Here is a 15,764-nt window from a genome sequence, read left to right on the forward strand (position 1 = left end):
TAGCTTGGAAGTATTCTTCATATGCTATATGAGGATTTTTATAATCATTACAATTATAACTTTCAACGAAAGTGTTTCGACGAACTATCTGTGAAAAGAAGAAATATATAAACTTCCAACATGACAATCTCATTGTTTTTAACGAAAGTTAAGTGGATTCGTTCTTGCGAAGGGGACGCGAGTTTAGAGCTCTCTTGGTTCTTTTAGATATGACAAAATTACAACTGAGAAAAGAATGAAATTTATATGTATACAAGGAAGAGGCAAAACTTCTTTGATGTATCGTATATTTTTTTATTACTCTGTTCAAGAGACTACAAAAAATATTTAAAACCTTGAACATATTTGAGTAAAATATTACGAAGTTTTTTATTTAAATGATTGTTTATTAAATGATTTGGGAAATTGGTAGATTTTAGACACAGATTCAATATTGCAATATCGAAAACAAACAAAGCATTTAAAGAACATAAAGTTATCTTAACGTTTCACAGTTTTGCTTCTTGTAAAGCCTTGGAGTAACGCAGAGGCGTACAGCTGAGAAGCAAAAAGGGAGGAGTATCACACAAAACTCCCAATATTAGTTGTAGTTACAGTAACACGGAAAGTTACATCCACTCCCGGAAACTTTTACGACTTTGTATACGGCAAGCTCGTCGCTGATTTTCTCGCGACGCTCGCGGTTATACGCGCGTTTGACCTCGTTCGAGCTCCGACCGCAAACGGAACTTTTAATAATCGAGGTGCACGTGTGTAGCGCAAACTCTTCAGCGCTCTCAAATACCAAATACGCCGTATTTGGTATTTGCGTTGCCAAAGATGAAACCGCGGATTAAAAAGACAAATGGTGATTTTCGACCGCGATCTCGCGTAGGAAGTTATACAGTAATCTCTCGAATCTTCGACCTTGTACCTGCGTATTATCGACTCGAAGCTCGTTAAAATCAAACACGGAGTATGAACTCCGTATCTAAATAGTACATCAAATGTGGTCAAATGTGTAAAATTGATCGCGATAAAAATGAGAGATGGGAAAATGGCCCATCTTCTCTTTCTAAGCTATTATGTGATTAATTGAATAAAAAGAGATAGAGACTGACGTCTTTGCGTCCTATCTCTCTTATTTTCGTCGATCAATTTTACACATGGATGACGCAGTCCATGCTCTAGATCTTTGGTTATAACGCTGTATCTCCGAATTTAAAGGTACGCATATTTCAAAACGCGAGACATGAACGTTCGTCCTTGCTCGTCTTTGTTTGACTCATCCTCGCTCATGTAAAATATTCTGAAAATTAACGAAAGCTACGTTCGTTCCTACATGAGAGCGAGAAGGTTCTCTCGCATTATACTCGTAGACGAAATCTACGAGGATACAATAGTCGAGAATACAACAGTAGGAGAGCTTTTTTTCTAAAAGCTGTTCGTTGAACGTGATTTTGTTTGCCACGTCAACGCCCATTCGGGTCAAAAACGACGTAGGAAAAAAAGTAAAAATAATGAAAGCAAAATTCGGCGCGGGCGACACGAGTGAGTGTTTCTGACAGCGTCGATTGGCGTCGCACAAAATCGCCCTCTCTTTCGTTTTAGAGGCGAGCATTTAACGCACATAGGTACGTACCTCGACGAGTAGGTAGTAGCACATGCATTACAACGAAAATGTCAGGGTGCACTGCCGCGAGTGCCAGGTCGCATGCACACGTTGAAAACGTTTCGTCGGGATTGTCTTTGAAATCACCGAAGCGACGTCTCGATCGATCTAATAGGAACGGAACACGATGTATCACAAGGTGACGTTCCGTGGAAATCTGTCAAGCGGATATATCGCGTTACCGGTCCGACTCTGACGGTGTCCTCGTCGTTAAATTACAAGCAATTGCATCGACCAGCGTATGCGCTTCGCTGATGAATAACGGCCCACGGCCCCGAGCCTTTTGTCGAGAATTGCCGCAGGGTGAAGACAGTCGACTGATTATCGATATACGCTCCAATTGTTATCAATATAATAACAGTCACGTTAGAGATCAAATTTTTCCTTTTTTCATTTCATTGTCTATGTTATTTTTATTTCATGTATGGTAAGATCTACCTGAAACGACGGATAATTTCAAGGATTTTATACACGCAACTTTTTATGCATCTTTAATTAACTAATTAAATTAAATTATTTTTTTTAATGGATCTAGCTTGTAGAACATATCTAACATTTTTTAATATTATTTAATATCCTGCATCCTTTATCTATTTTTAATTGATTTAAATTTTAATAATATGTTATTGAACAATTTAATTTAATCAGCATACTAGCATTATTATACGAGTTTATAGTTTAATTAACGAGTTTTCTGCATATATAATATAATATATATAATGTAAGGGTTGATTACTGTAAGAGTTTTCAGGAAATAAATGCATTTTTTATGTAGTGAATTTATTTTTAACATGATCGACACAATTTCGTATGAAATTAGTTTCTTGTTATATTGTTATCAATTTCTGTGTGCGACATGAGATTTTTGCATATAAGAGATTATTCATCATGACAGTATCGATTTAATGTCAATGCATAAATCGAGACAAAACCAATAAACGTTGTATCAACATCGAAGTTATATCTAACAAAGTCATAAAAGTTATATGAATTAATTGGGAAGAATTAATTATATAAATATTTTCACAAATAGATTACATTTTTTTATTGCGATCACATCTCCGAAGAGAGACGTTGAAACAAAGCCTGAAAGCTACGTAGAAAAAAGTGAGAAGAGAAATGCACGCGAGTAAAGCACACAATGAAGTGCGCCATGCAAAGTCGCGTGACCAAAGCTGGAAGTCTCGTTACGCGAGTTATAACACTACAAACGTTATATAAACTCAGGAACGCCCAGCCAGCATTTGCATTGATGACGGTGAATATAATGTATCACCGGGAGCTCGAATGCCGAGCTTTTCTCCGCAGCTACAATGGCCACTGACCACCTGTTGCCCCTTTCCATTTATATTTTAGATATCGTGAGAACGTCATCGCCTTACATATCCTCGCGAGCATCTCGAGAGAGAGAAGGTCTTTTTTTAATGCAAAAGGATCTTGAATCACTTATTCGTCTCGTACATTTTGCACCTACATACATCTGTGCTCCTTCACGTCTATAGAGAGAGTATATATAAGATACCATTTTTTGCTTCTCGTGCGACAGATTCGATATATTACATTACATTATATATTTTTTCGACAACTATAGCTATACAATTATTAATTTTTAATAAAATTAATAATCGAGAAAAATGCGTAGAAAAGCTTCATGCGGTTTCTAATTATTCGACAGTTTCTATATTAATCAAACTTACGAGAAATTGATTTAAATTCTACTCTATCTGTCAAATAAAAGAGTGTTAGACATTATTATAAAATATAGAGAGCAGTATAAAAATCTTTAATTATTTTTTTTCTTATAAAAGCCCAATTAAAACAGTTTTCCCGTACGTTGGTCATAACACATGCTATAAATGATAAAGCTCGTTGAGGAGGTCGTTAAAATGTACACTGTAGTTCTCGTATATCATAAAATTGCGTTGTACTGTAAAAATTTCTACGTTATAAAAGCGAGAAATCAACAATATGTATTATCTGTTGCAGGGTGCGTCATCCAGTATAGTGGTAAAATTCGCAGACACTGATAAAGAGAGACAGATAAGACGCATGCAGCAAATGGCCGGGAACATGAGCATCCTTAACCCCTTCTTCAATCATTTCGGCGCTTACAACGCTTATGCTCAGGTGGGTCGTATTACCATTAATGGCTCTCGCGTTACCGCATTACCGCCTTGTTGTCCTCGTTACCACGACTCACAATCTGCGATGGTTCGTCCCTCGTTACTCTCGGAAATGATCGGCCGAAACTCGATGCCATCGCGTTAACGCTGGCACGCAAAGAGGTCCCTTATAATCACCTTTCGCGGTTTAATTTTTCCTAGGTTTGCAATCAGTAAAAGATAAATGGTGTTTTGAAATTTTTCTATTTATAACACATATTCGTGATGTAATATAAATATTCATTTGATGATGTTTCAGGCATACTGCCATTTTCATTAAATTTAGATAAAGTTTTTCTTAACAAAAGGGATAACCTTTTCGATTTCACAAATGAAGAAATTCTTCAAAATCATGTGTTTTTTTTTAAGTAACTTTTAAAAATAACGATAAAGAAGAATACATAATTTGAGAGAAAATGTTTCTTCTGACAATGATATTTTCTTTGTATTGTAGCAGCAAGCGGCGCTTATGGCAGCAGCGACTGCACAAGGGACGTACATCAATCCAATGACTGCGTTGGCTGGACAGTTACCGCATTCATTGAATGGCATGCCAAATCCTGTGGTTCCACCAACCTCTGGTAAAAATACCCGACTAAGAGAATTAGAATACCTCACGAGACGTGCAAATATTCGTGAGAAAAGAACTCATTTGTCTCCTCTGCAAAATATTATGTATTCTTCAAGAAATTCAGTTAAACTTTTTCATACAAACTTTTGTTATACCTAAGAATATTTATATATAGCTGTTATAAACTGTTTACAATCTTTTCTCGCGAGTATCTTCTTCTAAGTAATATTCTTTTTTTTTTATATTGTTGGCATATTTATTGATTACACAGTATTCTCGTTTAATCAGGAAATGATTATTCGGTTGTTGAGTTAATACAAAATCTATATCTTGTTAACATCGGTAAAATATCATATATATGATTTTAATGACAATTTTTGAAGATTATACGTGGGAAAATATTTTTAATTTAATTTAATCAATTCCAAGTTAAGAGTACCAATCCGATAAAACGTGCATTTTACGGAAAAGGAAAGAAATACTCGAGAGCGCACGAATTATCCGCCATCAACTCGATAGCCGTTCTATTTTAGTGATATAAAACATATCTCCCGTCCGGTCGCTCTTTCTTTCTGGTCTGCTTCTCTATAGTTTCTCTGGATTCTCGCGACAGACGAGGCGTGCAGTCGGTTGCCTTATAACCGACTCGTAAATCAATACAACATTTTCATCGAACGTGACTCAAGCGAGAGATATTGCTGGTACCGCGAAACTTTATCGAAAGCTCGTTGTAGAAGAAGAAGGAAGCTAAAGAAACGCCTCTTCCTTGCCTCTTCTTTGCTCACACCTTTCTTTTTCGTTTTCCTTCTCACTCGGTATGGCAATGCAAGAAACAGCGGGAGAGGTCGAAGTGCTGTAGAGAAGTAAAGTAAGCGCGGAAATCGGCTCCGTTATACGTCGAGTCTCGTCGAGCGGAAGGTAATACCGTTTGATAGGGAAATAATATTTTATTTCTCCACCGAACCCCCTAGCTTCGCCGCGTCCGTCCGCTTTACTCCGCACTGAAGATTACCGTACCAGCGAGCTTTTATTTTCAACGAAACGACAGCGTAACCGCAAACTGCAGCGTGTATACAGGATGGCATTGGCAGGTAGAGCTGCGTGCTCGGGAATCGTTCTGCAACCGTAATCCTACCAATAATCGCGTGTATTTCAAATCGTTGCGTGGACTAAAAGTCGTCAATAATATGGAATTCAAAATAAAATTAATTCAGTTAAAGTAGTACTTCTAACTGTTTAGATATACGCTTGAAATGTACATACGAAAAAAGCGATTTTGTGCTGAAGTATTTAAAAGTTGAGCTGAATAAATTAGTGAAATTTAACTGAAAGAAAAGAAAGTTTTTTTTAAGCATTACATGATTAAAATACCCATGGGTATTTTTATTTTATAGGGTTTTTTTTACGTGTAAATATGTATATTTACACGTCGGTTTCAATACCATATATTATACACTGAATTTATATGTTAAAGCAAAATTAACCAAGTTAGGATTACATGTTTTATTGATTTTTTTTTTTGTTTAATTTCATTGTGAATTCACTTTCATTTATTACCGTACTGATTACTTTGAACTGACATCAGTGATTATCCACTAATTCAAATTTAGAGAGTACAGGTCTGAAACTAATTTGGCCAATTTAGATCATTATATAAAATAATTATATGTAAAATGCTCAATATTGTTAAATTCATAACGTTAAATTTAACTTAATGTGAGTCGCCACTGCTCCTACTAAATATATCATTTTATACGAAAACGATAATTAAATTTAACACTAGATCATGTTAATTTGACACTTTATAATGTCAAATATAACCATAGTTTTAATATAAAATAATAATATAATTTAGGAGCAGTGGCGACTCACGTTAGGTTAAATTTGACACTATAGATTTAACAGTGAAGCATTATGAATAATGTTATAAAGTTTTGGTATTCTAACAACCAGTTTGGACGTCTATATATATAATTATTTAGTTCAATAACATTATTTGCAGAACTGTGTCTAGCTAAATTTTTAGATACTTTGGCAAAATCGTTTTTTCCGTGCAGCTTCATCATAGTTTTATGGAATTCATATCATGCAAAGTTTAATGAAAGAACTTTGATCTCGCGCGCGATGTATTTTATGGTATCGAACGGTGCTCTCATAATCGCTATAAGTCTCACCTTGTATAGAAATCGCTTGACCTATCTAACCAAATCGACAATACCGAGACGTGTATCGTACAGTCACGGGAGTTTAAGTTTACGACGTATCGTCATATCCAATGCACATAACCGACTACGAGCGGCGATGCAAGTGCATGCAACGTAATCCGAGTGTTATCGAGGCATCGAGATTCTTCTCCGTCCTGATCTCTCATCTTTCGCAGATTCGATTCAAATGTATCGGTACTTACCTCTCTTTAAGAGCAAACTATGATGTTTTTTAACTCTTCTATTACTAACTGGACACATTCAATTATATTTTTTTTTTGTCAAAAATGTCAAATAATTCAATTTTCTTTACGTTACATTTGCATTTGGAATATTTTTGTTGAAATGTATGTACATACTTAGCTTTTATAAACACTTTCCCAGTATCTGATTTTTTCCAATATTTTGTAATTTTTTTTCCATTACTTATAACTTTTTTATTATTAAATTCATAAATTTTATTAATAAAAGTACTATTTTTGCTTAAGTAATATTTTTATTAATAATATTTTATTAGTAATATTAAGTAATATTTTTGCCTAGTGCTATTATGTTCTTCAATTTAATAATAAAAACATTTATAATTTTTTTATATTATTTATAATATTTTCATTTTTATGAAAACATATTTCATAATTAAATTATTGATTATACCCAAGTGTGTTGTTTATGTAGTGTGGCGTTTAAGAGTTAGAATTAATTCTTTTCTGCACAAGTTATTTTGGTTCCTTGAGATTAATTGGTACTTTTTAATTAATATAAATTAAATAGGTTTTACAGATTCAGCAGACAGTCAGTAATTATGTTACGCAGAGTTTGAATTTATTTCGTAATGAAAATAAATGAGAATCATGCTTGTAATATCAAAAGGTTGCGATCGATTAAATCATAAACCCGCCGATATTATTATGTGCCCTTGACTGCATATTTCCCCTAGTCACGTGCTAACTCGATAGAAATAACAGATGTTGCCCAAACATAATTATGTCTCATTACCTACACCGAGTCATATTGACGTGATACCAAACATTGGTCACCGGCGCGATCAATGCGTTATTAGCGCAACGCAAAGCTTTGATCGCTGATCCGAATCGTATCGTTGACACAGACAGGGGAAGCAAACTATTATCGATAAACACGACCTTTCCGCGGAAACTAAAATCGTAATTCAAGAACAAGCATATAGTTACAGTAGTATTGTATTGCAAGAATAATGCACAAAGCGTACAAAGAGAAAGAGAAAAAAAAGTTAAACGTATCTCTTTGACCGAATCGACAGTTCTACGACATTAATTCGGTGTACGGTTCTGATTATGAAATCGGCAACCTAACGATTCGTAGTATTCTCGATACCTAGTTCAAACGCTTTACGATCATTACATACGGATCACTAACGATCTTTTCCCACAACCGATCAATTATGTTATATTTATCGCAGAGGAAAAATGAAAAAAAAAAAAAAAAAGAATAGAGGAAGAAATTAGATTTTGCGTTCCGATTAGATGCTTCGTAGAAAGGACAATCGTGGTTGGTGTTGAAAGTGCAAAAGGGTAACCAGGGTGTACTGATCAGGTTTGCTCGTAGGTACCGGCACAGGGCAACCGGTTAACGGAGCACTACCGTCGTTACCATCGCCAACGATGCCCAATTTTAACATGGCTGCTCAAACGCCGAACGGCCAGCCAGCAGGCTCGGATCCAGGTGTCTACACCAACGGAATACCGCAGACTTATGCGGGACGTGAGTATCAACTCAGGCGCAGCGTGCCGCCCCTGCGCAATACCCGGCCAATCGGCAACGGACTTTATTATTCTACGGGGATGTAAATAACTTCGCGCAGGCCAAGTACCATGCCAAGTACGCCGGGCGGTACTCGCACGTCATACTTTCTCGTACTTCGGTGAGAAAGCGCCGTTACATTCGTTGGCGTTTATTTGCGAGGAGAGCTGAAATTAATGACGACACGGGGTCCATATGCGGAAGACTTAGCACCAACGTGGAGCTTCACAGGCTCTTGCTAAGCGCAAGATTTACATTTACGCAAGAGTGACTCAGTTCTAGTAATGAACAATTAAACTTGTAATAAGTAAATGTGTAAGTGTTAGTAAGTAAACATTTATTGAGATCCTTTCTTTTTCCATATATTTTACGATTATTCTCGAGGTCTTTCAGACCTCCAGAACTGGACCTTGATCTTTACGTTCGACAAGATGCATTGGTAAATTAACGATAAAAATAGTCGTCCTAATATTGATCAAGTTAAACCACGGTACAACGTTGATAAATCTTTGATATATGTTATTTAAATCGGGACTTTACGTATTGCAAGAGCAATGAATTTCTCGCGTATAATCATTCTTATAGTCAATCCTTCATTAGTCTTCGTCCTTTCGGGTAGTTATTACTAGTTGAGTATATAGCCGGTGGAAATATCGAGCGGTATTGATTGGCCTACTGGGTATTGCGACAGGGGCCTCTAGGCTAGGCCCTCCTCCCCGATAAGAGCTGAGCTTACTGAAGTGTAGATGCCCTCCATCTGTCCATTCCAGCGCAGGGGTTAGCCAACGGGGAGGCGGCACTTCAGCATGCCGCCGCGTATCCTGGAATGCAGGCTTATGCTGGAGTGGCCGGTAAGTGTTTCCCCAGCTTCAATTTTTATCTCTACGGCTTGTCAAGGTGCTGTCTACCCTGTCTTCCATGCAATGACTGTAGCGCGTTTCATCCATCCAGCTCCACCCAAGCAGACTGATGGGTATTATCGAAGTAAAAGTAGATGCAACGTGAGACGGATACATTTGTCTATCGTTCGTCTCCGTCGAATGTATTTGGAATTAAACAAATAATTTCACGTAACCGATGATGATAGTATTTATCACCATTTAATGCCAATCGTAATTGTAAATTACTGTACAAATGTATCATAAAAAAATTATTCAAATCTTCTTATATAAAACTTTTGATTTATATTTTTATTCATAAAAGATAAATTATTAAATATAAATTACATTTTCACATACAGTATTATTCTTTACAAACGGAATTACAACAAACAGAGAGAGAAGATCGCAAGTTTTTTTTCTCTATAAACCCAAAATTAATTCATGAATGTGTATTTTAGCGTTGTCGTTTCGTATTATCGTAACGTTTTGCATTATCGCGACGTTCGCGGCATCAGTTTTAGCACGCGCTAGATGACACTTTGAGTACTCATCTCGCCCGGATGTTGCCTATCGCGATCTTGAGCGGGTCGAAAAACGCGCGTGGCCATGAGATGGCTCGGTGATTGTCTCTGTATGTAAAGGAAAAAATACATCAGAGAAAACGTCCAACGTTTACGTGCTTTTATCCGGGTGCCGTCGGAGCACTTACCTGCGAAAAAATTCGATTTCGCTGATCGCGTTGCTGGTTGTTTGCATGCAACTATGGTCGCATGCGTATACACACCGTACATGTACACGTCATACGTGATCGTGTACGCGTCAACTATACTGCTTCTGCTGTGGTGCTACGATGTACTTCGATGTCCTTCTAAATGTACTTCGTGTACATATTATATTGTAGTTTTACACGTTTACACGTCTCCTCTCGTGCATGCTCCCTCACCAACGCCAATGGCGAATTATTCGCCGTCGACCGTCGACGTTGCAGCGTCAAAGTGCAGCGCATTGGTGCAAATTATGATCCGATAAACCCCGGCACACAAAATGGATGATCTCGTTTCACGGATAATCAGCGTCTCGATGGACCTATACTTCTATTACATTCCAATCACTCTCGACAACGGGAGGAAGGGGGATGGGAGAGGACGTTTAGCAAATTCCGCGTTTACGCCATTCGTTCGGATATATACCGCGTTGTTCACTTATCGGAAGTACAATAACGCGAATAACCGGAAGAAAGGGGATATCATTTATTCTCATCCGTGTCAGCGATCAATCCGCCTTCGTGTCTCTCACATGTACCTCGAGCGTATCGGCGGAAATTCAACAAATTCGAGTCATAACAAACGTACCAGGATCGCGTACGCGAGCGCGCCGGTCGGTCCGTATTTACCGAGGACTCAAAAGCGGTATATTTTTTTCTATGTATTTTCGGCCAGAGTACACATACGCCATCGAGATCAGCGAGTGGAAAAAAAGCAATCCCGGAATAACGGTGTACCTCTATCTGAGCGTGACGCGGCCCCGACGTATGATGGCGTATTTATTTCATACGCCAAACGTTGATCCATCGCGCACCGGGCGGGGCGGGCGAGGGGAGGGGAGGGGGAGGAAGGGGGAGAGGGGCCTCGGGTAACGTCAATCGGAATATATTAAAGCGATGTTTGCACGGAAATAATTAATTCCGGGGCGAAAATTCGCCTCTGCCGATCTGAGAGCGTAACTCGCGCGCACGCTCCGCCTATCCGTCACAAACAGGTATCAATCACGAGCATTTTAAATATTTATCAAGCTATAATTAATAACGACGTACTTGCTTTCTGCCACGTCGCGTGTAGCGAACGGTACATAATAGAGGCTCGCGCGTTTATCGCGAGGTCCAAATTTACAGACTATAACCAATTGTCGTCATACGTACAGAGATCGCATTACGAATTAAAATATCACTAGCACTTCTGTTTAACGTGAAATATTTCGCATTTCGATTCTCGTTGATCAGAAGTGATATCGATACCTATTGATTCTATACGGCCGTTTTTTTCCTCCGATTTCGTTAAATATTATATTACGGCAAGTTTTATTAAACGCTTTTAAATACAATTTTGTTATCTTAGAATTTCATTACATCGAATAATCGTTAATCTATTGACGGTGTCAACATTAATACGAGAGACGTTATAAAATCTCGTCGTAACAAAAAGCTCGTTATAATGAGATCTCCCGTCGATTCGTTGTAATATGATATTAAACAAACGCTTTTACGATAATGTCTCTTCAATTTCGCAGAATCTTATTCCGTACGAATCGTATGTCCTCTCTGCGAAATCTTCCGTTTTAACGTTGTTTGTCTCGGGACGTTTCTTCCTCAATTGCTTAAATATTTAATTTCGCAAATTGCAACGGGATATTCTGTACAGTCGTGCATATAGACGACTTTTGCTACATCATTGCGCTAAGAAGGTCTCTCGTATCCCATTTTAATGAGGCACGTCGTTTCAAGAATCGGCTTTGAAGAAATATCTGGTGTCGGCTAATGACGCTACGGATGCAACGCTGCATTTTCGCAGGCTGCGACGGTTCCGCGTACAAAAGTATCGTGTTGAAAGTCGCGCGGTACGGTGAGAACGTTGAGAGACGAATACCCTTGTCGGCAGAAACGCCGTGATGAATGCCGCCTGGAATCGCCTGTACGAGACGAGCTTTCGTATCAGCGAGTCGCTTCCACACCGCTCACTTTTACAGGCCAAACAGGCCACTCGGCTAGAAGCACGATTTCCATATTTCGCATTAACGATAAGATTATGCGCGGGATCTTTCAGAAATAACAGTTTTGCAGAGAAAATTTTGCCGGAGATCAGCGTTTGTTATATTCATCAGCATTTCTCGTATCTCGAACGCACTTGATAATCACGAATCTAGAGCGATGTAACCTTTTCGAATAAATAATAAAATTGACTCAAATTCAATGTTATCTAAATTAAAGTTCACAAAAAGCTCAATTCTCAAGAGACTTGTCATTCCAAGGCGATCACAGAATCTGTCATTAATATCGAGAAGCGGAATGCCTCGCATAATTCGAATTGCATCTCATGCTTCCCAGAATGGCGCAGAAGTGTGTCCTCGCGTTCTTTACGTTTAATATCCTCTTGATGCTTTAACCTTTCCCGCTCGTGACGAATCTTCGGCAAATCGCAAGAATAAATAGCCGCGTCCGATTTATACGTGTCCCCGCGACGTTTCTGATACGCATGGTCATAAATTACGCCATTGTAATCTGTCTAGCGATGGCAACGCAATTTCTGTTGAATCTGTTGACGTTTATTGGACTGTTCGGCTTTTATTACTGTCATCGTCCATTATGTATGCGCTATCGCTGCATTGAATTACGACGCCTATATTCGTTCGGCGGCTATACCGCCGCGCTGTCGCTGGCTCTTACCGTCGACGGTCGACAGCGGATCGCAGTACGGACTGGGAAAAGGACAAAAAAAGGGGGTTTATGTGGGGGAACGGGATAGGCAATGGCACGCACAGATCTAGATGTGGACAGTTCATGATGTACTTGTTATTTGTTATTGTCGCAGCTTACCCCGCCGTCTACGGCCAGTTTCCTCAGGCTATTCCTCAGCCGATGACTGCGGTGGCACCCACGCAGAGGGAAGGTAAGTACAACACGCTCATCAACGTTTAACTGTTGACTGTAAACACGAACGTCTGTAGACCTGAGATTGTAGATCCATGTCCCGTACACACGTCCAGACACGAATTATCCATCGTTGGCGCCCAACGTGGTGCAAGAGTTTCGACTTCTCCTGACACCGCCGCTGTCACCGCAACGGATCGTATCGCGTGATTGGACATCTCGTAAAATGATATCGCTCGATTATGCAAAAAAAAAAAAAATTGACGGGCGAGAGATACCCCTGAGCAAATCGATTTATATCTTTTGTGTTTCATTTAACTCTTCGTTTTTTTTTTGTTGGTCATTTTTAGTTTAATACAATAACGCTCGATTATTCAAAAAGTATCGAAATTTTCTATGCTATTCTGTACTTTTCAATTCGAACATCGTAAATATTTGGCAGGCTTTCTTTCCATCCAAAGAAGATCGTTGCTTCAAAGACGGATGTTTCAATTTGACAGTTTAACTAATTTCCATAGGACGAAATTGTATGAAAGTGCGATTACTTAGAAAACCACCAGTCGGAATAAAAGAACGCGATCGGTCAAAGAGACAGTCTCGCCTCTTAAATATATCGGCGCGAACTAGTCATTTACTATGCCATCTTTTGCGGAAAGGTTACTGAAGGAGAGCCGACGGTAGGGAAAAAGTCGACCAGGCAAGTCCGGGGTTAGAAGAGGGTTGAGCGAGCCAACGCCTAATTGCAATTAACAACTCGCCATTATTAGAATATACGACGCCTCGCAATGAGATAATGCAAATAAAACGAAAGTTTTAATTACTTTGCCGCTACGCCCGCCGGCGATCCGTTGTTACATCGCAGGATAATGGAAAGTTTACCGCGACAGCGCTACCCCGCCTCCGTTTTATCCGGCCTCAACCCTCTGCTCCGACCACTATGTCCGCCTCCCCTCCCGCTCGTCTCACCCGTTCCCATTTTCATTCCGCCTGATCTTTTCGTCTCATCGATGCGTTCTGACATTTTCCCATCGCGATTAAATCGTAAGCGGTATATACGGGATGAGAGTAAGAGAAATCTCTAATCGAATTTATTTCCCGTACGTGATGACGAATATCTCGCGTGTTTATCAACGCGTTTCTCTCATTTCCCGGGGATAAAAAAAAAATTATTAATAACTTTATTTTCCGACGGGATAAATTCTACGAGATAAAATCACCTATGACACTCTATTCGCTTTTTGTCAAGCAACAATTTAAAATATTAATTGTTTTATTATTAAAAAGTTGTATTATATATCGTATGATGTATATATTTCACATCTGTTTGTTTATATATATATATATATTTGAATAATCTATATTGAAATGACAAATATTTCATATTTGTTCTCATTTTTCTGTGTGTAAGTGTAAAATACGCTGTCAAAAAACGCAAATAATTCCTAAAGTTTTTTTTTTTTCCAAAAGAGAGCAACGTTTATCATATTGCTGACTTCCTGGAAACTTTTATGTTAGATACAAGTTTTGTAAAAATATAAAGAAAGCGTGTGTGTGCAGACACTTTATCTTTTGGAGAAACTTATGTTAGATGTCAAAGTCGTTAGGCGTGCCGCAATATCGGACGGAACCCAAGGGAGCTGAAGGGGAATCGACGTTATTGTCATCATTGCATGACAGTGGTATCGATCTATTATTGACTGTCGCTTCGAGAGTTTACCCTTGCTCCGTGTTACTTTAAGCTCCTTGATCGTTGTTCTGGGTGTTCTACGTCTTACACGATGTTTTTTTCGGTGTTCGTATATACATTTCTTCTCTCTGACCATGACTGTCATAATATTTTTAACGTTATGCGGATAGCTCTCCTTTTCCTTCCTTTATCTATTTTTTTTTTCTTTACGTCAACGTATCTCGGATGTTCGTCGTTAATTCGGTGTTTCGCCGTTGCACTCGATGTCAGTGGCTGTTCTCGGTGTTGCGCTGTCGACCAATGTTGGTTGTTGCTTCGCTACGAGACGGTGATACGTGCATTGCGAGATTTTGTAATCTGTACAAGAAATCGACACGAATCCGTTTCGCGATCGGCAACACTTGCGAAAATAAATGTATGATCGTTATACACAGTTTAGTCATATAAGCAAAACAATTTCGACTTTGCATAAAAAAACTCAAATTCGTGTAACTTTAAAAATAAAAGTAATATTTAGATTGTTAAAAAAATTATTCTTCTGCATATAAATTTTGTGTATATATTTTCAAAAAATAGATGCACAAAGTTGCATGATATTTCAGTTACGTTAAAACTATACACTGTTGAATTTAGCAGATATATTTGATTATATGATACAATAGAATTGAAGATTTGCAAATTTCAGGTATCCTTTGATATTTTACGGAACGCGTTCCGCTATTACTTTTCGACAGAAGTAGACATAGAAGTAGACAAGGTAGTCGTTCTCATTAAATTCGCGTGCACGTACCGCGTGTGTGCCAATTAGAGAGGCGAAAACCAATTTCAGGATCAACGATCGCGCGCGCGGCACGACGACGGGCTTTAATTTATGGCTCGTTCTTCGTGATTTCGTCGTCCACCGCAATTCCCCTCCGTGCTCTCCCTAGTCGGAACCGGAAACCCGTCGACACTCGTGCTAATTTGGGTTTCGCGTGACAGCCACGATCGAGTTATTACCAGGACGAAGTCGTTCCGCGTAAGAGAGGGAGAGTTTGTCACTCTTTGCGTAAACCGCAGAACAGATTTGTGATTTCTCGAGACACTAAGTACCCAACAATATTAATTTATAATTGCACGGGAAAGTTTGTATTAAATCGACAATGTGTTTTTAAATATCGCTCTTTCTTTAATTGACCATTATATG

General features: G+C 38.6%; 1 protein-coding gene across 14 annotated transcripts in view; it reads left to right on the plus strand.

Moving 5' to 3' along the window:
* bru3 (CUGBP Elav-like family member bruno 3) overlaps nt 1-15,764 on the plus strand; it is a 426,425-nt gene that overhangs the window by 405,658 nt on the left and 5,003 nt on the right. For 8 of the 14 annotated variants that reach the window (XM_018547207.1, XM_018547205.1, XM_018547201.1 and 5 more), the window contains 5 exons: nt 3,638-3,778; nt 4,268-4,394; nt 8,161-8,328; nt 9,114-9,218; nt 12,833-12,910. In XM_018547207.1, the coding sequence (XP_018402709.1) occupies nt 3,638-3,778; nt 4,268-4,394; nt 8,161-8,328; nt 9,114-9,218; nt 12,833-12,910 (619 nt within the window). The remainder of the gene's footprint in view (nt 1-3,637; nt 3,779-4,267; nt 4,395-8,160; nt 8,329-9,113; nt 9,219-12,832; nt 12,911-15,764) is intronic. The other 6 variants (XM_018547203.1, XM_018547204.1, XM_018547209.1 and 3 more) reach the window with 4 other exon arrangements.

Source organism: Cyphomyrmex costatus, unplaced genomic scaffold (assembly GCF_001594065.2).
Source record: "Cyphomyrmex costatus isolate MS0001 unplaced genomic scaffold, Ccosl1.0 scaffold61, whole genome shotgun sequence".
Classification (NCBI taxonomy): Eukaryota; Metazoa; Arthropoda; class Insecta; order Hymenoptera; family Formicidae; genus Cyphomyrmex; species Cyphomyrmex costatus.